The 27,513-nt window shown below is 43.3% G+C and overlaps 1 protein-coding gene across 4 annotated transcripts in view; it reads left to right on the top strand.

The window, feature by feature from the left end:
- Positions 1-27,036, top strand: part of TPX2 (TPX2 microtubule nucleation factor) — a 45,810-nt gene extending 18,774 nt beyond the window's left edge. For 2 of the 4 annotated variants that reach the window (XM_040981671.1, XM_040981669.1), the window contains exons 6-17: positions 1,811-1,918; positions 3,702-3,823; positions 6,846-6,997; positions 7,722-7,893; positions 9,184-9,325; positions 12,293-12,509; positions 17,934-18,029; positions 18,930-19,106; positions 20,908-21,054; positions 23,053-23,164; positions 24,957-25,144; positions 26,259-27,036. In XM_040981671.1, the coding sequence (XP_040837605.1) occupies positions 1,811-1,918; positions 3,702-3,823; positions 6,846-6,997; positions 7,722-7,893; positions 9,184-9,325; positions 12,293-12,509; positions 17,934-18,029; positions 18,930-19,106; positions 20,908-21,054; positions 23,053-23,164; positions 24,957-25,144; positions 26,259-26,369 (1,744 nt within the window). In that variant the 3' untranslated portion in view covers positions 26,370-27,036. The remainder of the gene's footprint in view (positions 1-1,810; positions 1,919-3,701; positions 3,824-6,845; positions 6,998-7,721; positions 7,894-9,183; positions 9,326-12,292; positions 12,510-17,933; positions 18,030-18,929; positions 19,107-20,907; positions 21,055-23,052; positions 23,165-24,956; positions 25,145-26,258) is intronic. The other 2 variants (XM_040981672.1, XM_040981673.1) reach the window with 2 other exon arrangements.
- The last annotated feature ends 477 nt before the right edge of the window (positions 27,037-27,513 follow it).

Genomic DNA, 27,513 nt, shown 5'->3' with positions numbered 1-27,513 from the left:
ATGTCTAGGAATCATTCAGGAGAAAAAAAAAAGAAGGGACAGGGAGGTACGTAGCACCAACAAGCAGGAAAATAAGTATTTTCCAGAAACTTTTTTTTAAATGATTTATTTTTGTTTGAAAGACAGATTTACACAGAGAAGGAGAGACACAGAGTGTAGGTCTGCCATCTGTAAGTTTACTCCCCAAGTGACTCCACTGGCCAGAGCCGAGCCAGTCTGAAGTCAAAAGACTGGAGTGATCTCCAGGTTTCTCACATGGGTGCAGGGTCCCAAAGACTCTGGGCATCCTCCACTGCTTAACCAGGCCATAAGCAGAAAGCTGGATGGGAAGTGCAATAGCTGGGACTTGAACCTTTCCCCATTTGGGATACTGGTACCACAGGGTTGAGGATTAACCTGTTGAGCCATGGTGCCACCCTCCAGAACCTTTACCTGGACTGTCAACTTGGATCCCTTAGTTGCCATAGAGTCTGTCAATCAAGTATAATCTTTACTTGCAACCTGGTGTATTGCTGCTTCTGGCTCAGAATTGTATTAATAAGAAACTAGCTATGGTCTTAGATCATTTCATTTGATGAGTAAGTAAAGTTCCTATATCATTGGAGAACTTTTTTTATTTTTTATTTTTTTATTTTTATTGGAAAGTCAGATATACAGAGAGGAGGAGAGACAGAGAGAAAGATCCTCTGTTCGAAGATTCATTCCTCAAGCGGCCACAGTGGCCAGCGCTGTGCCGATCCGAAGCCAGGATCCAGGAATTTCTTCCGGGTCTCCCACACGGGTGCAGGGTCCCAAGGCTTTGGGCCATCCTTGACTGCTTTCCCAGGCCACAAGCAGGGAGCTGGATGGGAAGTGGAGCTGCCGGGATTAGAATGGTGTCCATATGGGATCCCGGCGCACTTAAGGTGAGGACTTTAGCCGCTAGGCCACAGCTGCCGGGCACAATTGGAGAAGTTTTTTAAAAAAATATATTTATTTTTATTGGGAAGATAGATCCACAGAGGATGGACAGAGAGGAAGATTTTCCATCTGCTGTTTTCACTCCCCAAGTGGCCACAACGGCCAGAACTGAGCCGATCCAAAGTCAGGAGGCCAGAGCTTCTTCCAGGTCACCCACATGGGTGCAGGATTCCAAGGCTTTGGTCTATCTTTGATTACTTTCCCAGACCACAAGCAGGGAGTTGGATGGGAAATGAAGCAGCCAGGACACGAACCAGCGCCCCCATGGCATCCCAGTGTATGTAAGGCGAGGACTTTAGCCATGAGGCTGCCACGCCTGCCCTGCATTGGAGAACTCTTACCTTGATTTCTGTTTGCTTTCTTCAAGTTCACTCCACATATACTATTGGTATATGTATTCTAAAGATACTATTGGAAACACTTTTTGATTGAAACATATTTCTTAGCCTAAAGAATAAAGAAATAGGGGCTGGCACTGTGGCATCTTGGGTAAAGCTGAGACCTCTGGTGCAGGCATCCTGTGTGGAAACCAATTCAAATGTTAGCTGCTACACTTGGAATCCAGTTCTCTGCTTGTGTGTGTGGGATAACAATGAAGAAAAGGCCCAGGTGAGGCCTGCCGCCATGTTCCTGGCTTTGAAACTTTCCAGCTCCGTCCTTTGAGTGAACCAGCAGCTGAAAGATCTCTTCGTTTCTCGCTTTCTTTTTCTATAACTCTGCATTTCAAGAAAGTAAATAAAATTTTAAAAAGGAATGAGAAAATTAAATCCACATGTGGTAGGGTTGGGGCGATCATACATAATATCCTTATGGAATTATGAATTTTTTTTTTTGTCCTTTTAAATTCCAGTTCAAATAACAAGACAGAGGAAGAAGGCAGTGCCCGTAAAGATGTTTCTGGAAAGAAGGAATCTTCTAAAGGCAGTAGACATACTTTACCTTGTATACCACCTACAAGGTAAGTTTCTTTCCTGAACTGAAACATCAGAGTAAATAGGGTAAAATTACAAACGGAAACATAGGCAATATGGTACACCTGGAGCTTGGGAAACTTTTAGGTGTGTGGTGAATTGTTCGGCTCTTGGAAGGTATTCACATCTTAAAAATGAGGAATGTATACTTTTTTTTTTTTAAAGATTTATTTTTATTATTTTGTTTATTGGAAAGGCGGATATACAGAGAGACAGAGAGGAAGATCTTCCATCCGATGATTCACTCCCCAAGTGAGTGCAATGGCCGATACTATGTCGGTCCGAAGCCAGGAGCCTCTTCCGGGTCTCCCACGCGGGTGCAGGTTCCCAAAGCTTTGGGCTGTCCTTGACTGCTTTCCCCGGGCCACCAGCAGGGAGCTGGAAGGGAAGCGGGGCTGCGGGGATAGAACCGGTGCCCATATGGGATCCCAGGCGTGCAAGGCGAGGACCTTAACCACTGTGCCAGCGCGCCGGGCCCTACTTTGTTTTTTAAGATTTATTTTTTTAACTTTCATTGGAAAGTCAGATTTATAGAGAGAAGGAGATAAAGAAAGATCTTTCATTCGCTGATTTACTCCCCAAGTTGCTGTAATGGTCAGAGTTGAGCCAATCTGAAGCTTAGAGCTTCTTTTGGGTCTCTCATGTGGGTGCAGGGTCACAAGGCTTTGGACTGTCCTCCAGCACTTTCCCAGGCCACAGGCAGGGAGCTAGAAGGGAAGTAGAGCATCTGTGGTACAAACTGGCACCCACATGGGATCCCAATATGTGCAAAGCGAGGACTTCAGCCACGAGGCTATCATGCCCAGCCTGGAACATACACTGTTAAAGCAAGTTTAAAAGAATTATAAAAGAGAAAAGCACGAGTTCTTACTACCTAAACTGAATAGATTTCTAAATTCCCTTGTGGTCTTTACCTAAATACATACAAGTATTTTCAAATTTGGTATTTTTGACAGGAAATTATTTAAAAAATTTTTATTTTTAAAAATTCTTCTTTTAAAGATGTATTTATTTTTATTGGAAAGGCAGATTTACAGAGAGGAGAGACAGAGAAAATCTTCCGTCTGCAGGTTCATTCCCCAGATGACCACAGTAACCGGAGCTGAGCTCTTCTGAAGCTGGGAGCCAGAACCTCTTTTGGGTCTCCCATGCAGCTGCAGGTCCCAAGGATGTGGGTTGTCCTCCATTGCCTTATGCCTTATTTGTTGGAAATCTTTTCCCTTTTCTACTAGTGGTCGTTGCCGTCTTTTTTTTTTTTTTTTTAAGATGATATATTTTAAAGACAGACTTACAGATGGAGTGACAGAGGTGCGGTTGACAGGGTGATCTTTTCACCTACTGATCAACCTCCCAAATGGGTGTAACAGCTGGGCCTGGGCCAAGTGGAAACCAGGAACCTAGAACTACATCAGGATCCCCAGTGTGGGTTCAGGGACACAAGGACTTTGTCCATGTTCTGCTGCTTTCCCATGCACATTGGCAGGTAGTTGGATTGGAAGTGGAGCAGCCAGGACTGGAACAAGTGCCTTAGTGCACTGTGCCACAACACTGTGTAGGTCTTCTGTCATAGCTTCTGTAGTTTGTGTTTTAGCTGTTCTTTTCTGAATAATTTCAACATTGATTTCTTTTCCAGAGTTACCTACTGGGTAAATGACTGCTTATTAGATAGTACATTTGTTTTAGTATGTCAGATTTAAGGTACGTTTTCTATATTGGTTGAATTTTTGAACTCCCTTTTTCTCTCTTGTCTCTTACCATTTTACCCTTTAGGCAGAAGGTTCTAAAAAGTACTGAGGAGCAAGAATTGGAAAAGAGAATGAAGATGCAGCAGGAAGTGATTGAGATGCGGAAAAAGAATGAAGAATTCAAAAAACTCGCCCTTGCAGGAGCAGGTAGCTTCACTTTGGTTAATGCTAATTTGTGTGGAATGCTTCTTATAATCTTGGTGGGTTTTTGTTTGCTTTTGTTTTGTTTCTTTGAGGTCTCTAAAGCAAAAGGAAGCATCGTCATCTCAGCATAAAAATAGGTGTCTCTTTAGAAATCTGGATGTGTAATCCTGTAGAACAGTGAATATACATTAGCCTTTCTTTAAGTATGCTATTCTTTTGCATTAGAAAAGGAAAAGACTGGGACTGAGAACGTGGATAATTGAGCAGACTGATTTATTTTTTGTTCATTTTTAGTCTAAAGGCAAAGGAATGGATAAGTGAGTCAGAGCCAGGTGCTGCTGTGGAGGAAAGGATAACAAGAAACTGAAGGATGTGGGAAGGTCATAGTTTGGCTTTGCTCTGATATTGTGCTGTTATTAGTGAGAATTATTATTAGTATAATTATTATTATTGTTATTATTATTGCTTAAAGCTGTAAGTCCTGCTTAGTGGGTTGCAGAAGCACCCATCAAGCTTACAGAATTTCCTTCTTAGAGATGCTGAATTAAGTTTAATTGCTTTTTTATTTATTATTTTAAAAATATTTTTATTCATTTGAAAGAGTTACAGAATCAGAGAGAGAGATCTTTTATTCACTTGTTCACTCCCCAAATAGGCAATAGCTGGGGTTGGGCCAGGCTGTATCGGGGAACCTGAAGCTTCTTCTGGTCTTCCATGTGGGTGCAGGGGACCAAGCTTGTAGGCCATCTGCTGCTTTCCTAGATGCATTAGCAGTGAGTTAAATTGAAAGTGGAGCAGCCTGGTCTTGAGCTGTTACCCATATAGGACACCAGTGTTGGAGTTAGTAGCTTAAAAAGCCTCGCCAGCCCTTTAAGTTTGGGTTTTAAACTCTTAGATTTTCCTGTCAAAAGTGTTGCAGTGACTTTTGTTTTGTTTTGTTTTCAGATGATGCTTACATAGTTAATCAGGGTGGGAAGATTCAAGGATCAGGGAAAAATTGGTGTTATCGTTGTTTCCAAGTTTTCCATTCATGTTTTCTTGTATTTGGAGGGGGGAGGGAGACAAAGGGAGAAGCCATATCCAGCCTCTTAGCCACCCCAATACCCGGGGATGGGAAATGGCCACCCAATATGGACCCAGGGTCCTGATGTTGCGTATGTCGTGACAGTTCTGCCCAGGTGGTTTAGATCTGAAATGTTGTTGATTTTGCCGGTCAAAAGGGTGAGGGAACATGTTCAATGTCTCTTGGCTGACATAGTCCACCTTAGAGTCTCTATTTGCCCAGGTATTTGTTGTCTGTTGGGCTGGGGTAGTTGTCCAATCTCTTCTGTTTGCCTTCCTCTGCTATGGTAACAGATGTCTTTTGAAGGCCACAGAGGGCTGCCATTTCTGCTATATGGATCTGGACTAGCCGTGCACTACTCTGTCATTTCCACTGGGGAGATCTAGTTCTTGCAGGCCAGCCTAAGGACCTGGACTAAGCGACCTAAACCCCTCTGGATGCCCCACTCCCTGGGACTGATTCAGCACCCATTGCATTGGCAACCTCACGGAGACTGCTGTTCCACATGAGTGAGCCCATATACTCCCCCACAGATTCTGCTCCCAAACTTAATTCACTCATGTGCTGATTAGTGTCATGGACCAGCCTCACATTACCTGTTCCGACTCTCATTGTTGGGCTCTGTCATCTAGCACTTAAATACAGTGGCCTTGTCCATTGAAGACCCTCAGAGTCCTTCTTCACCTGGACATGAACCCTCAGGTCCCTGCTTGCCCCCACCTGTGCCATCCCCTAGATCAAATGTTAACCTACATCCCCAAGTACCCGGAGCATGCCGCTGTGCGGCCCGAGGGCTTTGCCCAGGGCCTCCCCTCCTCTGGGGAGTCACACCACCCGGTTGTTTGCATCTGTTGTATTGGTCCAAAAAGCACTCAGGCCAGTGGTGGGGAGTGGGGCCTGGGATTTTGCCGATCCTCCCCTCCCCTGGGGAGGTAGTGACCTTTTCTAGAACTGTGATCACACCTGAAAGATGTTTTTTGTTTTGTTTTTCTTGAAATATTTATTGTATTTATGCTAAAGGTTTATTGTATTGTGCTAAAGGTTGCCCCCTATAGGGGGCAAAGCACTTTGCCCTAGTGGCTAAAGTCCTTGTCTTGCATGTGCTGTGATCCCATATGGGCACTGGTTTGTATCCCGGCTGCTCCACTTTCATTCCAGCTCCCTGCTTGTGGCCTAGGAAAACGGTAGAGGATGAATCAAAGCCCTGGGACCCTGCACCCACGTAGGAGACCCGAAGAAGCTACTGGCTCCTGGATCGACTCAGTTCCTGCCGTTGCAGCCGCTTGTGGAGTGAACCAGTAGAAGAAAAATCTTTCTTTCTGCATCTCCTTCTCTCTGCAAATCTGACTTTCCAATAAAGATAAATAAATCTTTTTAAAAATAGGTTAGGGTAACACTGAGGAAGAAAGACTGGTTCACTTCCAAAGTGGCTGCAGAGGCTAGGCCACACTGAAACTGCATCCAGGTCTCCCGTGTGGGTAGCAGGCACTAAGCACTTTGAGCCTTCTTTGGTTGCATTAGCAGTGAAGTAGATCAGAAGCAGAGTCCCTGGGATATGAACTGGAGCTCACGTGTGGGAAGCTGGTGTCTTGGGTAGTGGCTTCTCTTGCTGCACAGCAGTGCCGATCCCCAAGACAGAATTTGTCCTGTGTTAACCTCTGTAATTTGTTCCCGATGGAAGGGACTCAATTCAAAATTCCTCAATGGATATGATATATGTATTAATGTCCCTGAAGATTATGTATGCACTTTTGGATGACATGTAAATGCTGAACCGTTAGATCCATGGTGATACCAAAACGACTTGGTAGTGCTTTTGATTTTTTTAAAATTAGTATTCAACAGATTTGGTATGATTTGTAGATGCAAATCTAACATAGCAATATTCACTTTGTCTTCCTTTGCTCCTCCATTATGTTTTTATTCTTAATGTTCTTATGTTTTACTGTGTTCCTCACTCAGGGCAACCTGTGAAAAAACCAGTGATCCAGACAACCAAATCAGTTGACTTCCACTTCCACACAAATGAGCGAATCAAACAACAGCCTAAGAACCAGGAGGAATATAAGGAAGTGGACTTTACGTCTGAACTACGAAAGCATCCCCCATCTCCTGTAAATTGATGGACTGAGTATTCCTGTCATTAATTCAGTTAGGATTTCAGATGTAACATTTGTGATCACTGTGTATAATAGTATAGTCAAGAGAAGCACATACTTTGAACCTAGATAGTCTAATTTCTCACTTTTAGAATTATGTGTGCCAAATTGTAGGTACAGAGATTTGTGTTGTTGTAAAAAAAAACAAAACTGTGTCTGCACAGTTGTATGTATTAAATATAGGAGGGTTTATAGGAAAAACAGGAAAGATAACTTAAATCCTGTGCATTTTTATTACCAAAACAGCACAGAATGATAATTTTAGAACTGGTCATCTCTGCTTTACATATGTTTTAAAGAGTTTTGTACCACTCAGAAGCTGGTTGCATCACAGTTAGTGAGGCAGGGGGTGGGCTTTACATCAGCTAATGGGGTAAATGGAGAGATTCTGATTAAGGCCCACCTAGGAGCCTGGTCAAGCTTTTTTGGTTGTTACTTTAGGATTGGGATGCCTTTATAGCTTTTTTCTCCTTTTAATTCTAAGAAAGCTTGCTTTTGGTAGCTTTAAAACACTTACTTGCTTGAGAAAAATCACGTTTGCTATTTCACAACGGTAGTTTCAATGCTAGAGCCTCCCTCTCCCTCACTTTATTTAAAAGATGGAAATAATCTGGTTTAATTCTTAGCTAAGTACTGATAAACTTCAGAGTATAATTGTGGCTAACTTTTCTCTTTGCAGGCACGAGTGACTAGGGGTTGTACTATCATCAAGCCTTTCAACCTGTCCCAAGGAAAGAAAAGAACATTTGATGAAGCAGCTTCTACATATGTGCCCCTTGCGCAGCAGGTGGAAGCCTTCCATAAACGAACCCCTAACAGATACCATCTGAGGAGCAAAAAGGAGGATATTAGTAAGTTTCCTGTCAAGGTCATGCCCTGAGAGTTCATAGTAGAGATGGGGTGAAAGAAGAATGAAGAAGGAGAAGAATGGGTGCAGATGCTTGTGGGTCTTGTCAAGTTGTAGGGGATTGTGATAGTGGTTTTTTTTTTTTTTTTTTTAATATTTTTATTGCAAAGTCAGATATATGTAGAGAGGAGGAGAGACAGAGAGGAAGATCTTCCGTCCACTAATTCACTCCCCAAGTGACTGCAGTGGCCAGAGCTGAGCTGATCTGAAGCCAGGAGCCAGGAACTTCCTCAGGGTCTCCCACACGGTTGCAGGGTCCCAAGGCTTTGGGCTGTCCTCGACTGCTTTCCTAGGCCACAAGCAAGGAGCTGGATGGGAAGTGGGGCACCGGGATTAGAACCTGTACCCATATAGTATCCAGGCACGTTCAAGGAGAGGGCTTTAGCCGCTAGGCCATGGCGCAGGGCTCTTGTGATTGTTTCTTAGTGAACATTTCTGTGAGAGAGAAGGTGGGGAAGTCTGAGGAATGAAGGTGCTGTATGATAGTAATGGAGAGTCTAGGGCTTATATTCTGGAAAGGTGTAATTGGATTGTTTTTAGCTTTGATACCTGGGAGGCAATGTTAACACTGTGTTAGGTAGCCAAGTCGTGTGTAACTGCAGCATTTCTGCATACTACTACTACATTCTAGTGGCCCAAAAGGTTTTGTCAAATTGATGCTAAGAAAATGATAAAATGTCTTTTATTAGTCTAATGTCAATTTAAATATTCAGTATGACTTTTCAAATTATATATCTGAGTTGAATGACTATTTAATAGATTATGAAAATGATGAACTTTTCCCATTCCAGATTGATGTTTTCTATGAGAGGTGATGATGGCCTTAATATGGATGATTTGACATTTGTTTTGTTTTCTATGAGAAATTATCATGATGTTTTATTATAGATGCTTTTAGAAAATTCATAAAACTGAGTTATTTTATCTTTAGAAAGGTCTTATTTGAATATAAACAAAAATTTTGTTTGTCAATAACAAAACAGTTGCATTGCTAATAAAAGGTACAGGGCTGTGCAATGATAAGGAGCCCCATCAGGCGTGAATGGATTCTGAGTTCAGAAGATGACAACAGGATTTACCCAGAGCCACCTTAATCCTACTGTTCAGTAGCAATAGGAAGAGGCCTGAGTGTGGAGGGCCAGCCACATTGTGTTAGCTCATATATCTCTGGGTTGCCTCTTTGAGCTACCTGTGACCTGAAGATCCAATAGATGTCTATGACCTTGCTTTACAGACCCGTTACCCTCCAAGCCTTCTGTGATCAAGCTCTCCAGAGACCCACAGACTCCTGTCCTACAAACCAAGCACCGAACAAGGCCGATTGCCTACAAAAGCGCAGCAGAGCAGGAGGCTGAGGAGCTCGAGAAACTGCAACAGTGAGTGCTGCTGGCTGGGAAAGGGGCCAGGAGTTGGCCTGCTCTCTTCTCATTCCTGAAAGGACAACCACCTGTGTCTCTAGCTAGCTACTTACCTACCTTTCTTTTCTTTCTTTTTGTCTTTTAAGCTTTATTTATCTTGAAAGAATTCAGGAAAAAACACATGGAGAGCATAATTTTCTATCTGCCGGTTTACGCCCCAGATAGCTACAATAGCTAGTGCTGGACTAGGCTGAAAACAGCAACCAGGAGCTTCTTCCAAATCTCCTGTTTGCATGCAGAGGCCCAGGTGCTTGGGCCATCTCTGCTGCTTCGTCATTTTTGCCAGTCAAGCCATTAGCGGGGTGCTGGATTGGAAGTGGAGCATCTGGAACTTGAATGTGCCTCCACATGGGATGCTGGTGACATAAGCAATAATTTTACCCACCATGCCACAACATGGTCCCCCATTTTAAGATTTATTTATTTTTTGTTAGAAAGATATACAGAGATGGGGAGAGACAGAGAGGAAGATCTTCTGTCCATTGATTCAATCCCCAAATGGCCACAACAGCCAGAGCTGAGGCAATTCGAAATTAGGAACCAGGAGCCTCCTCTGGGTCTCCCATGTAGGTGCAGGGTCCCAAGGCTTTGAGCCATTCTCGACTGCTCTCCCAGGGCACAGGCATGGAGCTGGATGGGAAGTGGGGCTGCAGGGATTAGAACTGCCGCCCATGTGGGATCCTGGCATGTGCAAGGCAAGGACTTTAGGCACTAGGCTACCTCGCTGGGCCAAGACAACTTTTTTTTTAAGAAAATGTATGGCATTTGAGTTGTAGACTCTACAGGTTTGTGGCCTTGCTGCTATCATTAAAGAACTGGAATTGGGGATACAGAGGTGGACTCTATAAATTAAATCAGCAACTACAAATTAATGCAAAAATCTTTACGGGAGTATTTAAAATTCCATTTAAGGAACGTCCTCTGAGGTTTGTTTAGGTAGATCTCACTGATCCTTTTATGCCTACAGAAGGGATTGTTAGAGCTGTAATCAGTGGAATAAACTGAACATAGTTGTGGTTAGCATGTGAGTTCATCTCTTTTTTTTCCCCATTTTTTTCTTTATTTTTGATAATCTTTACATAGTTAATTAGGGCACAAAGGTTCAAGGGCTACAGGAAAGTGGGTAAGATTATTAGTTCCACTGTTTTTCCCCTGTATCTGGGGTGAAGGAGGAGATAAAGGGAGAAACCCCACCCAACCTCCCACTCATCCCAGGTCCCTGATGAGGGGCATGCTCCGAGGGTCTTGCTCAAGTGGTTTTGATAGTTCAACAGTTCTGAATTGGTGCCAATCTCACCATTCCAAGCATGATGAGGTCACTGCAGAATCCACTTAGTCCACCTTAGAGTCTCTCTGCCCTGTTTTTCACTGCCAACATATGACTGGGGAGGTTGGTTGATTTGTTCTGTCCTCTGCTGTGGTGCCAGGTATCCTCTGCAGGTTCTGATAGGCTGCCATATCCTCCATGTGCATCTGGTTATGCTCTCCACTGCTCTGTCTGAGCCTCTTAGGAAGCTCAGCTCTGGCACTTATGCTCCATGGCAGACCATGGAACCTGCACTGCTCTTCATGGATAGGGTTCTGAGTTCGGCAGTTAGATTGGGGAGATCCCCAAAGAAAATTTGTCTGAGGTGATCCCAGACCAGATTCTTGAGTGTACTTGCAAGTACAAGGCCTGGTACAGTCCATCACCCCATCAGCTGGTGGTTGCAATTGCTAGGTTGATTTCTTTTTCCAGCCCTGTCTTCCACTGGAATCAATGGGTGTTGCAGTCCAGCCTGATTCTGCCCAGCACACACTCAACCCTCACATAAACCAGTGGGAGCTGCAGCTTAGTCGGAGTGACCCACAATAACTCCCACCAGGCCCGCCCCTACCCTGGTTCCCGTGCTTGCCAGTATGTGCAGCAGTCTGTGCCACATCCCATTCAGCTCTCATACATGTCAATGGGCATTGAAGCCTAGTTCCATCTAACAAGCTCCACTATCCAGTCCACACACATGCTTTTGGGTGCCTTTCTGTCTAACCTGACCCTGTCATGGCTTTCATGCTCTCCAGTGGGGATGGTAACCCAAGAGGGAGGTGCCACTGTTTCCTTTCTAGGCCACTCCCACTCCCTGATTATGTAATCCAGGTGGTTCTGGAGTTTAACTTGATAGATTTAGCCCCTAGTGCCAGCCTCTGCCAGCTGAGAGTACAGCAAAACCCAACCAACCCTCACCCACTGTAATTTTTGCTTGCACCAGTCAGAAGTCAGTCCAACCTAGTTTTTACCTGATCTAGCTCACATGAGGCCCACAGGTGTTGTAACCATGCCTGGTCTGGTGTGTCCCCATCTCAACCCACGCTCTCCAGGGGGAGTGATTGTCCAGCAGGGGAGCCCACATTTCCCCTGCCAGCTTCGCCCCCTCCCTCCCTGGTTTTCACATGTGCTCTTTGGATGCTGTGGCCACATCTGGTATGGCTCTTCCCACCTTGTTATTACATAATGTGCACTGGTTTTTTGTTGCGACCAAACCTGGCCCAACCCACACTTTGTTCTGGTGCTCAGATTCACCAGTAGGTGATGTGAACTGGTTCAGCCTGATCTGCCCCCAATCTGTGCCAAATGTATGCCAGTAGGTATCTTTCCATGGCCTGTTCTGGGCTGTTCCCTATCATGCTTCTTGTGCTCACCTGCAGAGACTGTGTCCTGTCAGAGGAATGAGTTCAAGTCTTCATCCTTCCATTCCATTTTGTGTTTTTCAGGATGGCATGTTTGGACTGATTAATTTGCTGAAGAGGTTAAAAATAATGGCTATGGAAAAAGTTGAGATTTTATTGTGCATGTGGGGTAGTCTTAATTTTCATGTTTTGTTGCTTATGTAATTTTTATCTTATTTCAAAGGTTTTTTTTTTAATGATTGTCTTAACTCCCATTTACAGATACAAATTCAAAGCACGAGAAATTGATCCCAGAATTCTTGAAGGTGGGCCCATCTTGCCCAAGAAGCCACCTGTGAAACCATCCACTCAGCCTATTGGTTTTGATTTGGAAATTGAGAAGAGAATCCAGGAGCGAGAATCAAAGAAGAAATCAGAGGATGAGCAATTTGAGTTTCATTCTAGACCTTGCCCTACTAAGATATTGGAAGATGTTGTGGTAAGAATAGTTGAGGCGCTGGGGCCTAATAAAAGGGTCCTATTTGGATGAAATATCAGCCTTTTCACAAATGTTGGAGTGGAGACTTTGAGCAGGGCATCACCTTAGGAACTGAATATAGATAATGAAGAGACATAATGGAAGTGGATTTTAACAGACAGGGATATGGCATACATATCAGTAATGTAAAGTAGACGGAAGTGCAATAGGAATAGAGAGGAAGGAAATTTAGAAAGCGCATTAAAAAGGATATAGTGTCTGACTTGAGAAGCCTTGACATCATATGGTAGTAGTTGTCCTCATTGGTGTCATGATCACTGATACTTCTTCTGTATACCAGACATTGCTCTGTTCCTTGTTCTCATGCAGTTATATCTCAACACTGTGGGGAATTGGTAACAGGACCCCCTGCAGATATCAAATGCTGCAGACACTCAAGTCTCTTATGAAATAGTATTTCCAAATAAGCTATACATGTCTTCCTAGATTGCTTATAATGCCTAGTACAATGAAATCTTATGTAGTTTACCGTATAGTAAATATTCTCTTGTTTAGGAAATAGTGACAAGAAAACAAGTCTTCGGCTTAGTATGAATACAAATATTTTTCGTGTGCAGTGGATTGAATACACTAGTATGGAACCAGTGGATTCAAAGGCCAGCTGAAATGACTACATTAACTCATTATTTTTGACAACTCCTTTTAAGTGGATGAATTTGGTTATACCTCATTTCAGTTGAGGTATAAGCAAGTTATATATATAACTCATAAGGCATTCAATAAGTATATGGGCCCAAGAAGTTAAAATTTAACTTTAAGGGAGCTATTACCGTCACTTGGAGAGTGAACCAGTTACTAGAAGATCTTTTCTCTGTCTCTCTGATTTTCAAATAAAATGAAAATAAATTTTGAGAAATTTAAGTGTAAAGAAATAGAATTCTTTTAACTCGGATATAAGTCATCCAGGCCTGGCGCAATAGCCTGGTGACTAAAGTCCTCGCCTTGCATGTGCCAGGATCCTGTATGGGCACAGGTTCTAATCCTGGCAGACCCACTTCCCATCCAGCTCCCTGCTTGTGGCCTGGGAAAGCAGTCAAGAACTGCGCAAAACCTTGGGACCCTGCACCCGCATGGGAGACCCAGAAGAGGTTCCTGGCTCCCAGTTTTGGATCAGCTCAGCTCTGGCCTTTGTGGCCACTTGGGGAATGAATCAATGGACAGAAGATCTTCCTCTCTGTCTCTCCCCCTCTTTGTAAATCTTTCTAATAAAAAAATAATTTAAAAAAAAAGTAAGTTAGCCCAAACTGGTAGAGGGATGTTCCCTGCTCTGCACAGGACTATTTATTTATTTAGGATTTATTTATTGGAAAGAGAGATATACAGAGAGGAGAGATAGAGAGTGTCTTCCATCCACTGATTCACTCTCTAAAGAGCCACAGCAGCCACAGCTGAGCTGCTCTAAAGCCTAGAGCCAATAGCCTCTTCAGGGTCTTCCACACGGATGCAGTGACTCAAGGCTTTGGGTCATCCTCTGCTGCTTTCCCAGGCCACAAGCAGGGAGTTGGATGGGAATGGGGCAGTTGGGACATGAACCGGCACCCATATGGGATGCTTTTATTGTAGGCAGCACCTTAACTTTGTGCCACAGTGCTGGGCCACTTGGGGTGCCCACATCCCCTGTGCAAGTGCCTAGGGTTAAGTCCTGTCTCTGCTTCTGGTCCAGCTTCCTGGTAATGCACATGCTGGGAAGAACAATGATACTCAGGTCTCTCCCTCCCTCTGAAAGACCCAGATTGACTTTTTTTCTTTTTGCTTCTGACTCTCCCAGTCCTGCCTTTAGAGGCGTTTGGGGAGTAAGCCAGTGGATGGAAGATATATCTGTCTTGTCTCTTTTTCTGTTTTTACCTTTAAAAAAAAGTAGGCAGCAGAAATGAGATTAGAATAATTTAGCTTCTAGTGTTGGACTCTTAGTGCAGGTCTGAAGAGCCTGCCTCCCAGAGCCTGCCTCCCAGAGCCTGGCCCAGCACAGTTATCCACCTCTTTTGCTCCGTGACCTGTGTCCCCTAGGGCAGAAGCTGCATTTCCTTGTGTCCTTAAGGTGCTTCTTGTACTCTCTGCTTGTGGTTTGTAGGTGGCAAAAAGACAACAGGGTTGATGAGAGATGGGCTGGGCTGCAGTGGGCCATGAAGCAGAGATTAAAAACGGCTCTTGGGGCAGAGGTGAAGTAATGAAAGCCTGAGCATGAGCGTGTGAAATGTGAACTTGGTGCCGACATCTCGCTGGGGAGCTGGGGCACCAGGGAGGTGGATGTAGTGTCAGTGAGGCCAGTGAGTAATTTTAGCCTAGATATTTTAAGGATGGCTTGGAAACCGGCAGGCTTTTTTTTTTCTTTCATTCTCTCTGAGATAAATTCCTGGTAATTTCCTGTGAAGCCTGCACACATGTTCTAGAGCACTTGGGGACATACCTTGTCTTAGGAAAAGCATCATACAACACCTCTAATCTTTATTCTGGAGGTTCTTTCTGAATGTATCGTCTATCCATTGCCCACTTCTGATCACACATTGCCTCTTCGAAACACTTACCAGGCGGCCACCCAGGAACATTGTTCTGCTGGATTTCTTCAGAGTACTTGTGATGTGTACATTTGATGTGTAAGTCCCATTAGAATGTTAGCTCTCTGTGAGCAGGGACCTCATGTGTATGTCTGCTTGCAGTCTAGCAGTTGGCATGGTGACCACAACAGTGCAGGATGTCTGAGTGGACAGTATAAGCTGAGATGGACCAGCTGATGCTTTCTGGTTTGTGTTAGCCACTGTGCATTCAAAAATGGAACAAGATATGGCCCTTGTCCTTCAGTCTTTGATTGTCTGGTAAAGCATATCTTTAAAAAAAAATTTTTTTTTAAAGATTGATTTATTTTTATTGGAAAATCAGATTTACAGAGAGAAAGATATTCTGTGTGCTGATTCACTCCTCAAGTGGCCACAACGGCCAGAGCTGAGTTGATCTGAAGCCAGGAGCTTTCTCTAGCTCTCACGTGGATGCTGCTCTCAAGGCTCTGGGCTGTCCTCCACTGCTCTCCCAGGCCACAAGCAGGGAGCTGGATGGGAAGTGGAACAGCTGGGATGTGAACCAGTGGCCATTTGGGATCTCGGTGTGTAAGACAGGGCCTTTAGCCACTAGACTACTGCACTGGGCCTTCTAGTTTTTAGTTTTAGTTGTCTTACACATTTAGTTATTTGGAAGAATGAGAGGAGAGATTTTCCATCTTCTGTTTTATTTCCCAAGTGCCTGCAAGCAGCTGGGACTTGACCTAACCAAAACTGGGAACACCGACTCCTTCTGAGTCCTTCATATTTGTGAGAAGGACTCACATCTGCTGCCCCAAGGGTGAGCAGCCACTTTAGCAAGCACTGTAGGTATTCCAAGGACTTATGCTGCTGTGCCACATTGCTCACCTTCTTGGCAGCTTAAAAGTAACAAAGTACTGTCTCTGGAAACTCGATTTCTTTCCTTTCAGACTCTAACTGATGGAGGTAGATGTGCATTGGCAGTTGCTGCGAAGATGATACTCATAAATCAGCCTTTCCTCTCCCTCAGCCACTTATGTGATTCATCTCAATAAGTATTTCCTTCATGGTTTACTTATTACAGATTTCCATTGTTCCTAATGTAAGTTTCCTGCTGAGTGGATGTAGAGAAGGGGGGAGGAATCCAAAATGGGAGACAAGTTTAGGACCGACTATGTCCTCAGATATTTATTTCAGTTACTTTAAAACCCCTGAGGCCTGGAAGGTTATCTGATAAGCCCAGCATCACATAGGTTGGAAACAGCTGGCTAGTACAGATCCTGTATCCTTGCTTTTTTCATCTTTTTTCCACGTTCAATCAGGTGGTACATTTATCTTTTTTTTTTTTTTTTAAGATTTATTTATTTATTTTGGGAAAGGCGGATATACAGAGAGGAGGAGAGACAGGAAGATTTCCATCTGATGATTCACTCCCCAAGTGACCACAACGGCCGGTGCTGCCCTGATCTGAAGCCAGGAGCCAGAACCTTTCCTCCAGGTCTTCCACACAGGTGCAGGGTCCTAAGGTTTTGGGCCGTCCTGTATTGCTTTCTCAGGCCACAAGCAGGGAGCTGGATGGGAAGTGGGGCTGCTAGAAATTAAAACCAGCGCCCATATGGGATCCCAGCGCGTTCAAGGCAAGGACTTTACACGCTAGGCCATTGCGCTAGGCCCAAAATAAATAAATGTTTAAAAAAAAGCCAGTTAGGAGTCATTTGGAATTAAAACTTCTGAGTAGTCCACGATCTCGGGGATGGCAAGTTTTGGAAGATAAAATAACACCTTGCACGTTCCAAAAAGTGACATTGAAAGCCACTCCAAGAGAGACATTCCAGACATGTTTTGAGCAGTCACAGTATTGTTGGAATTAAGATGATGTCTCCTGAGACATCCTTTTAGAGTTCCAGGACATAAATTCTGTTAGTCAAGTATGTGCTTACTCTTAGGGGGTGCATTCAACATTTACTGAACACCTTCTACTAGAAAATGTCTTTGTTAAGTGCTAGTAATTGATGAAACTCATAGTCTAGGGCCCGGCGGCGTGGCCTATTGGCTAAAGTCCTCGCCTTGAACGCCCTGGGATCCCATATGGGCGCTGATTCTAATCCCGGCAGCTCCACTTCCCATCCAGCTCCCTGCTTGTGGCCTAGGAAAGCAGTGGAGAACGGCCCAAAGCTTTGGGACCCTGCACCCGTGTGGGAGACCCGGAAGAAGTTCTTGGATCCTGACTTCGGATCGGCACAGCATCGGCCGTTGTGGTCACTTGGGGAGTGAATCATCGGACGGAAGATCTTCCTCTCTGTCTTTCCTGCTCTCTTTATCTCTGACTTTCCAATAAATAAACAAATCTTTTTTAAAAAAAAAGAAAGAAACTCATAGTCTAACAGGCAGAGATAAATATCTAAATAAGTAAATGTGCTAAATTTTGCATTTGGCTACAAAAATAGAAAAGTCGACTCTAGTTCTTCATATGTTTAGATGTTAAGTAGATTAAAAATGTTTGAAGATTATATCTAAACTGAAACACACTGATCTTTTCTGTGTCGTTATACCGTAAAGAGTGTTCATTTGCCTTCTGTTGTGGGTGTTTCTCCTATGTAAAGATTTTTGGTGAAAATTATATGTAAATATGAGTACATCACAGTCTTTGTTGTCTTCTGCTCTTCTCTTGTGATTATCCACCTCTGGGGTGTCACCTCAGACTGGATTTGCTTTGTTCTAGTCAGGAAACAACATGCTGGAACCAACTGCTGTGATTCCTGATGAGGAACTTTTTAAGACAAGGAATTTAATCTTTCGCAAAACTTTGTAGATAGTGTTCTGGGACATCTGAGTTTCTTCTTCCTTCCAGGGTGTTCCTGAAAAGAAGGTGCTTCCAATCACTGTGCCCAAGTCACCAGCGTTTGCACTCAAGAACAGAATCCGAATGCCCGCCAAAGAAGATGAGGTGATGTGCTGGGAATTCTCTATAGTCAGTCTAAAGCTCACCTAATGGTCCTCACACTGGAGTACAGAAACAGCTACTCGTAGGTGAAGCTTATACAGCAGTTGACCATGGTGTGACTCTTTGGGCTGTCGGTGGAGCCTTGCTGCTTCTGCAGCACTGAAAATTACCCTGTCTTTGTAATATGGATAAAAAGTTTCTAAACCTCGCACTTTATTTTGTTGTCGTTATTGTCACTAGTCAATGAGGGATTTTAAAAATTCATACTTAATCATTACATTTGCTCTTTCCTATCTCCGTTAGCAAAAGGAAAGCATAGATTACTGTGTGATGTTTCATAGAATCATTGATGGAGCTAGTTTCTTGGTATGTTCCTCATTTTATCTATAGATATCCAAAGTTAGGGTAGTTTTATAGCAGATCTCAAGCATAAGCCTTTTTATAGGTTTGTTTGAAACTTAAATACACAGTAATCTTATGTTACCAGCTTCAACCTGAATAACTTACTTGGTCCTATTTTGGGGTTGGCAATCATTAGCTCCCAGTCACATGTTTTAGAAGAGTCTGAGGCTGGATCCAAGAAGAGGTAGTTTGTGCTTAGTTAGACTGTTTGATCTTCATTTTATTCATGCTGCTTGATTTCATTTATTTCTTTAAAACATTCCAGTGGAAAGCTGTGGATTTTTAAAGATATTATGTTATCTTTTTGCCCAGTACCTTTCATATTGCTCTTACTTCTGTAAGGGAGCAGGTGACTTAGCTATTACTCCTTAAAAAGAAGCTAAGACACCTAAGCGATTGAATGACTTGTGTTAATTAATGACTTATCTCACAGAATGTCTCCTGCCTGCATCCTCTGTGGAGTAGGATAGATGGGTTTCTAAAATGTGCTGTTTCTCTTAGGAAGAAGACGAACCAGTGGTAATAAAAGCTCAGCCTGTGCCCCATTATGGAGTGCCTTTTAAGCCCCAGATGCCAGAGGCAAGAACTGTGGAAATATGCCCTTTCTCCTTTGACTCTCGTGACAAAGAACGACAGTTGCAGAAGGAGAAGAAAATAAAAGAACTGCAGAAAGGAGAAGTAGGTGTTTTCATGTCTGCAGGTGGCATCATATTCTTTGATCCTTCAAAGATAACCTTTTTGTAGCACTTTTATAACTGTAAAATCACTGCCTTCCTTTGATTCTCTAGGAATGCTATGAAATATAAATATTTCAAGTCATCTTTCTGGCACATGCAGGTTAAGTGACTAGGGCTAATCCTTTGACAGTTACCGCCAATGTTGGAAGGAAAACCTAGATCTTATTTTGAGCCTGTTATTCTTTTCTGCTAGACTGTGCTATTTTGAAAACTTAATAACCCTGCTTCTCAGTTTCGTCTAAATATTCTGGAGTAGTTGTCAATTATTCCTGGCTATCAAGCTCTGTGTTTTGTTTTGTTTTCTTTTTTATTATGATTATGATTATTTTTATTTTATTACACAGCCTTCATTATTATTATCATTTTATGATACAGTTCCAAAAGCCCTGGTATTTCCCAAAGCCCCTCCCCAGTACTCTTCCCCCTCACTGAGTTCCCCTAAATTATTATACTATACTCTAGTTCTTCATGAACAGTCATATGTCCATCATTGTGGGCATGGACAGTGGCAGAGACCAGCTTCCTATTGTCAAGATATTAATGATTACTTACTTTATAATCTTACATAGTTGATTAGGGTACAAAGGATCAAGGGCTACAAGAAAATGGGTTATACCATTGTTTCCACACTAATATCATCATTTTTCCCCCAGTATCTGGGGTCAAGGGAGAAACAAAGGGAGAAGCCCCACCCAAGCTTCTACCCATTCCAGGTCCCCAACGTGGGGCATGCTCTGAGGGTCCTGCTCCAGCAGTTTTGATAGTTCAATAGTTCTGAATTGCTGCCAATCTCACCATTCCAAGCACAATGAAATCTATTCAGAATCCACTGGTTGACATAGTGTTTTTATGGTTGGAGTTCTGAGATCAGCAGTTTAGTTGGAGGGATCTTCAAAGAAACTTTGTCTGAGGTGATTCCAGACCTGATTTTTGTGTGTGCTTGCCAATACAGGGTCCGGCACCGTCCATTGTCCCAATCAGCTTATGTACATGCTGGTCGTTGCAGTTCTGTTTCCAGCTCTGTCTTCCATACGAACCAATGATTGTTGCAGTCCAGCCTGATCCTGCTCACTTCATACTCGACCCTGACACAAACCAGTGGGAGCTGCAGCCTACTTAGGGCGACTCCTCATAACCCCAACCAGACCTGCCCCCTACCCTGGTTCCCGTGCTTGCCAGTATGTGCAGCAGACTTGTTCAGTCTGTGCCACATCCCATTCAGCTCTCACACATGTCAATGGGCATTGAAGCCTAGTTCAACCCAACCAACCTTACTGTCCAGCACAAAACACATACTGGCAGGTGCCTTTCTGTCTAGCCACCCGTGACCCTGTCATGGTTTTCATGCTCTCCAGTGGGAGTGATAACCCAAGAGGGAGGTGCCACAATTTCCCTCTCGGGCCACTCCCTGATTATGTAATCCAGGTGGTTCTGGAGTTTAACTTGATAGATTTAGCCCCCAGTGCCAGCCTCTGCCAGATGATGCTGTGGCAAAGCCCAACCAACCCTCACCCACTGTAATTTTTGCTTGCACCAGTCGGAAGGGAACAAACCTCAAATTCAAAAGGAAGAACAGAAATCAGGATGGAGCACAGGTCATGCTGAGCTAGGCTCATACACTGACTGGTCTGCATGAGCCAGGGATACTAGGCCACATCAAAGGCAAAGGCGGAGACAGGTGAGGGGCTAAGCCAACTGGGTCAAGCTCTGTGTTTTCAATCTCAGGCTTTTTTCCCCATTAGGTTCCCAAGTTCAAAGCACATCCCTTGCCTCATTTTGACACCATTAACCTGCCAGAGAAGAAGGTCAAGAGTGTGACGCAAATTGAACCTTTCTGCCTGGAGACTGACAGAAGAGGCGCTGTGAAGGCACAGAACTGGAAGCACCAGGTGGGGACGACAGCACGGCCACGGTGGTAGCTGCTTGGTCGGGTAGATGGGCGGACCCTGAAATCCAGGATGAGCACTGGGTATTCCCAAGGCTTTCACTGTGATTCTGAGGTAGCCTGTTTTTTTCTGTAAAGAGCTAGGGAGTAATAAGTATGTTAGGCTTTATAAGTTGCATATGATCTCTTTCATATGCTGTGTGTATGCATGCATGTGTGTTTCCAACCCTGTAAAAATGTAGAAAGCTCTCTTAGCTCATGGACTATATAGAAAAGGGTTGCAAGCTGGTTTTGGCTTGCAAGTCAGTTTGACAATCCTTGCTCCTAAGAGGTCACTTAAGAAAAGTGAAAACAGGCTTTGAGTCAAGAATCCTTTTTTTTTTTTCTTTAAGATTTATTACTTTTTATTGGAAAGGCATATATAAGAGAGCAGGAGATACAGAGATGAAGATCTTCTATACACTGATTTGCCCCCTTAGTGGCCACAAAGGCCAAGAGCTGAGCCAATCCGAACCCAGTAGCCAGGAGCCTCTTCCAGGTCTCCCTCATGGGTGCAGGGTCCCAAGGCATTGGGCTGTCCTCTGCTGCTTTCTCAGGCCACAAGCAGAAAGCTGGAAAGGAAGCAGAGCAGATGGGATTAGAAGTGGTGCCCATACAGGATCCCAGTACATGCAAGGCGAGGACTTTAGCCACTAGGCTACCGTGCCGTGCCAAGAATCTGTTTAGGTGGGGGGAATCCCCAGTGCCTATAAAACTGTATCACATAATACAATGTTAATAACAATTTAAAAAAATTAATTAATTAATTTAAAAAAAAAAGAAAATTGCAGTTTCAAAAAAAAAAGAATCTGTTTAGGGTCTATTTTATCTGTTCTGTTAAAGTCATGTTTCTCTTCTATAAGAGATTTTCAGCAAGGTATATACTATGCTTGTATATAGCAAGTATAAGATAACAGGAGATTAGAAACAATTAATTGCTTGTTGGCTGGTTTAATAGAGTCTAATTCTGTCCAGTTGGAAGAATTTCCTTTAGGTTCTTAATTTATCAGTATATTTATGTTATAACCTATCCTAGATTATATTAAAAATATAAGGACATGGGCCTAAAACTGTAGTCTAGTGGCCAAAGTCCTTACCTTGTACGTGCCGGGATTCCATATGGGCACCGGTTCATATCCTGGACACCCCACTTCCCATCCAGCTATCTGCTTCTGTCCTGGGAAAGCAGTCAAGGATGGCCCAAAGCCTTGGGACCTTGCACCTCATGGGAGACCTGGGAGAGGCTCCTGTCTCCTGGCTCAGTTTGGACTGTTGTGGCCACTTGGGGAGTGAAGCATGGATGGAAGAGCCTTTTGTCTTCTCTTCTCTGTGTATCTGACTTTCCAATTAGGAAAAAAAAAAAAGAGTATAAGAATAGGACAAATTAACAGTGGTTCCATAATGGTGACAAATGGCCAACTTTCAAATATCACCAAACTTCTCTTTCTCTTTTTTGCTTTCAGTTAATGATTTTTGTATTCACTTGAAAGGCGGTCTTACAGAGAGAGCCACTGCTCCACCAAATAGCTGCAGTGACAGGACCTGATTCAGGCCAGAGCCAGGAACTTTTTTCAGGTCTTTCACGTGGTGTAGGGGCCCAAGTACTTAGGCCATCGTCTGCTGCTTTTCCAGAACCCCAGTAAAGAGCTGCATCAGAAGTCAAGCAGCCAAGACTCTTTGAGCTGGTGCCCACCAGCATCCTGGTCTGTACCTTAAGTTGCTGAGCTATAACACCAGTTTCGTAAAAGAAGAAAATCATTAAGATTCAAGTTTTCAGTGGGTTCAGCTATTTTCAGACTGATAATAGTCATTAAGAAATGTGTGCATGCATGGGGTTTAACTAATATTTTTATTGAATCATTTGTCTTATCGAAGAGGTTCAAGGACAATAGAACTTAAGTTGTTGAGGTGGTAGTCGTGAAAGTTGTGGAGTTGCTTACCCAATTCATTTTCTTTCCTACAGTTGGAGGAAGAACTGAAACAGCAAAAGGAAGCAGCTTGCTTCAAGGCTCGTCCAAACACTGTCACCTCACAGGAGCCCTTTGTGCCCAAGAAAGAGAAAAGGCCAGCTGCTGGTAGTATCCTGTGCTTTGGGGGTGTGGGGCACAATTTTCAGACTTCCTGGGGGAGTAAATACTGGGATGCTAGTTGTATACAACACTTTGGCAACCAGAACTTTTGACTTTAGGGGTTGGTAGCATTTTTTCCTCTCTACCCTGAGTTGAACCAGCATCTTTGTTGAGCTGTAGAATGTACTGGGGCTGGTTTGATAGAATTCAAGCCTTAGCAGAAGCAAGTAGTATTTCATCATTAGTAATAGGCTTGCCTCACCCACATATAGCAAGTATGTAAGAACCAGATGTCTTCCTGGAGTTTATCTTGAAGCAAGCCTTAGATACTAAATATTTGATTTCTTAAGCACTGGGCAATGTATTCTAAAGTTGTAATTCTTTATCTGTCTCAAAATCAGTGTGTTTTTAGCCAATTGCTTCACCTCTGTGGATCTGGATGATCTCTAAGGGCCCCTGCAACTCAGATAATTCTAGGACTTGTCTGAGGTTTCTCTCTCCCCAACTGAGGTTTCCTCAGAACTCGGCCCGTCTTTCTTTTTTTAAAACAGACACATAATAAACTCTAAGACAGGGCTGGTGCGATAGCCTAGTGGCTAAAGTCCTTGCCTTGAATGCCCTGGGATCCCATATGGGCGCTGATTCTAATCCCAGTAGCTCCACTTCCCATCTAGCTCCCTGCTTGTGGCCTGGGAAAGCAGTTGAGGATGGCCCAAAGCCTTGGGACCCTGCACCCGTGAGGGAGACCTGGAAGGAAGTTCCTGGCTCCTGGCTTAGGATCGGCTCAGCTTCAGCCATTGCGGTCACTTGGGGAGTGAATCATCGGACGGAAGATCTTCCTCTCTGTCTCTCCTCCTCTTTGTATATCTGACTTTCCAATAAAAAAAAAATCTTAAAAAAAAAAATAAAACTCTTAAGGGCAACAATGACAACTTGTTTAAACTCCTACCAATAAATAAATAAATAAATAAACTCCTATCAAAAATTAGTCTTTTATAAATTTCCAATGGTTCAGTGCATTTATAATTTTTAAATTTATAAAGAAAAAAAACAAGAAATATGAATAGTTGCATTTTTGCAGCATACTGCAATGTCAAAGTTATAGCTGTGTGTGTAATTCTGATGCAATTCAAAGCACAGAATCACTGCTTCTTCCCATCCTTCCTTCTGCCTGGATATGGGGATAGTAAGATTAGAGAATTATGCCAAATTGGAGACCTATTTAGGTAAACATTTTCAATTAAAATAGTCAAATATTGCCATATGTAGAAAAATGAAATAGTTTTAGAGGAAGGTATTTGGCTGAGTAATTGGCTTCCTGCTGTCACCCTAGAGTCCTGGCTTACGTTCCCAGCTCATAGCTCAGCACCCTCACACAGACATTTTAGGCCTTTGGGGTGTAAATCAGCAGATGGGAGCATGCTCTCTGTGCCTCAAATAAAACCATGGAAATTTATAAAAATGCAGATTTAATTACGCTTTTATAATTAAGCTCAAATATGCTTGTGTTTATTTGTAGTTGTAATACCTGTTTTGGGGGAAAAGATGCCTTGATGAAAATAATTTGGAAAATATTCACCAGTGCACATGTGCAAAACATTTTATATAAAAAATTATATTCAGTGAATTACTATGCTCATATATCTACTTGAAAATTATGTCTTAAAGGTAAATTTATTTATCTAACACTCAATTTTTCTGCTGCAATGTGTCTGCAATTTGCTCAGTCCAATGGGGATGGGGAATAGGTTTTTGGAGTAATTGTGCACACCAATATTTTCTCTGTTTCTGTGCTCAGAGGACCTTTCTGGTTCTGTAGTTCAGGAACCATTTCAGCTGGCCACTGAAAAGAGAGCAAAGGAGCGGCAGGAGCTGGAGAAGAGGATGGCTGAAGTTGAGGCACTCAAGCTCCAGCAGCTGGAGGAAGCCAGACAGCAGGAGGAGGAGCAGAAGAAGGAGGAACTCATACAGCTGCGGAAAGAACTGGTAACTAACCCAGCCTGTCTGTGCTGTATTTGTGTCTGGCCCTGTCCGCGCAAGCTCTGAGGTGGCCCACAGGCTTACAGCAAAAACTGGGAGAGAGAGGGAGAGCCCGTAAACCAAGGATGATGATTGCGTTTAAACAAGACTGAGCTTGAGGTGTATGCACGCATTGTGCTCAATTATGAGCTATAATTTTGACCCTTTTTAGGAGTTAGCCTACCACTTAAGAAATAGATTTGTCTTTAGTAATGACTTTAGGCAGAATTTCTTTCAGTGATCATTTTGGCTTTAGGACTTCATGCCTTAAACCACGTGTTACATTTCCTAGCATTCTTTTTGTTTGCTTTATTTATTTAACTTATTTTAATGATTTCTTTTTAACTCAAGAAGAATCAATGTGCTTTACAATTAGAAACATAAAAAACAAAGAAGGACATGGGCATTAAATTAAATGTTGAAATGTGTGAGTTGCTGAAATTTTGTTGAAGCAGTAGGCTAGTCACTGAAATCTCTGTCGACACAGGTGGCCGTGCCCGTGCTTGCAGAGGCTCTGAGGACAGCCCATTCAGGGGCTAGCCTCTAGTGAAGTCTAAAAGGCTATAATCCCCAGTACTCTAATCTTCCGTGCCTAAGGCCTCCTGTTGTGCTGGCCATGTCACTGTTCTTCCTGTAAGTCCCAGTGAAGGCCCATTGCAGCGTCTGCAGCACAATACAGGAAATGTTACATCTCTCTGCTAAGCTAACTTGATTCAGCGTTGATTTTAGAGTACCAAGAAGGCTGGACGGTAGCCAGCCTTCTCTGGCCGCCTTCTCACTGGTAATTATTACTAGATTGTTATTACTGGTTCACTCGCTGTTAAATTCCTCTGGAAATAAGGTTGACCTTCTTCAGTGAAAGCTGAAGAACCCAGCAAAGCACTGAAGAGAAACCTGTTTGGGCTCCAGAACCCTGTCTGCTTTTCCATTATAGTGCGTTGTTTCACTCATGCCTCCCCATCCCCGTTTTAAATTGGGGACTGGGATCTGTAACTCTATGCAACCGTTTTCTCAAAAAGAAGTAAAAGCACTGTTCACTAATACTCTGTATGGTGTTAACTGTATTTTCCTTACTCTGCAGGTACACAAGGCAAATCCAATTCGCAAGTACCAGAGTGTAGAGATAAAGTCAAGTGACCAGCCTCTGACTGTGCCTGTGTCTCCCAAGTTCTCCACTCGATTCCACTGCTGAGCTCAGCTGGGACCTGCAGATGCCACCTGGCAGCTGGAGCTGCTTTGAGCATCAACCCAGGAGCCTTTGTCCTTGATGCTGGGAGTGGGGAGCTCGCCTCTCCAGACCTTAACTGCTTGGGCCAAACAGAACTTACATGACTGACAACTGTGGGTTCTGGTTAAGAATTGTTTTCTTACATTTTTGAGGCTATTAATGAGACTCAGTGCATATGTGTCTTGATAGACTCCATGTAGTTATTTCCTTTAAGCCATTAACATGAGTGTTGACTCTCACTAGAATTTCATGTCTCTGTGATAGTACAGTGCGGTCTTTATGTCTCCTTACCCCTTTTTATATATAATTATTATTATTATTTTAATTAGAAAATAAAGATAGTTGAATCCTGAGGTAGGGTTTAAGTCCTGGTTTAAACGAGGAGCAATCACTATTTCAGCAGTCACTTCTCTCTTCCCTGCATAAATGAGTCTGTAGTTAAGAAGCCCTGTGTAAACCTTATCAACTATATCCCTGAGGAAGATAGTGACGTGAACTCTTGGGAGCCTCACAGCAGCCATTTGGCAAGCTTTGGGCAGGCTGCCATCAAGCACCTTCTTCCCTGTCATTGCTGAGATAGCGGTGCATTTTAAGAACTGTCCTGGAATAAATACAGTATGTCTTCCCTTCCCTTGTTTTGTCATTTGATATTTGTAAATCCATCATGCCTCTTTGGAGGACATATCTTACTGGGAAAATGGCAGTTTGAGAGGTGAGTCCAGAAATATTTTTTTAGAATTTATTAATTTAAAAAGCAAAATGGCAGTAGAAGGGACAAATTTCCCATATACTGACTCACTCCCCCAAAATGGCTACAGCAACTGTAGTTGGGCCAGACTGAAACCAGGAGCTCCCACCTGGGTGCAGGGTCCCAAGGCTTTGGGCTGTTTTCTACTGCTTCCCTAGGCCACAAGCAGGGAGCTGGATGGGAAGTAGAGTAGCCAAGACATGAAATGACACTTGCAAGGAAGGATTAACCAATTGAGCCATCATGCAGGGTCCTTGAACATCTACTGTTATCAGTCATTTACACTTGGCCCAAGAAGTTACGAAAGCATCCATATGCTATCCAGGCTAGTCCTGAATAAAACGACATTAATCCTGTTTT

Source organism: Ochotona curzoniae, unplaced genomic scaffold (assembly GCF_017591425.1).
Source record: "Ochotona curzoniae isolate NIBS_2020 unplaced genomic scaffold, NIBS_Ocur_1.0 contig_3520, whole genome shotgun sequence".
In the NCBI taxonomy this organism is placed as follows: Eukaryota; Metazoa; Chordata; class Mammalia; order Lagomorpha; family Ochotonidae; genus Ochotona; species Ochotona curzoniae.
Note: the sequence above shows the minus strand (reverse complement) of the source record. Positions and strands in the feature narration are given on the sequence as shown.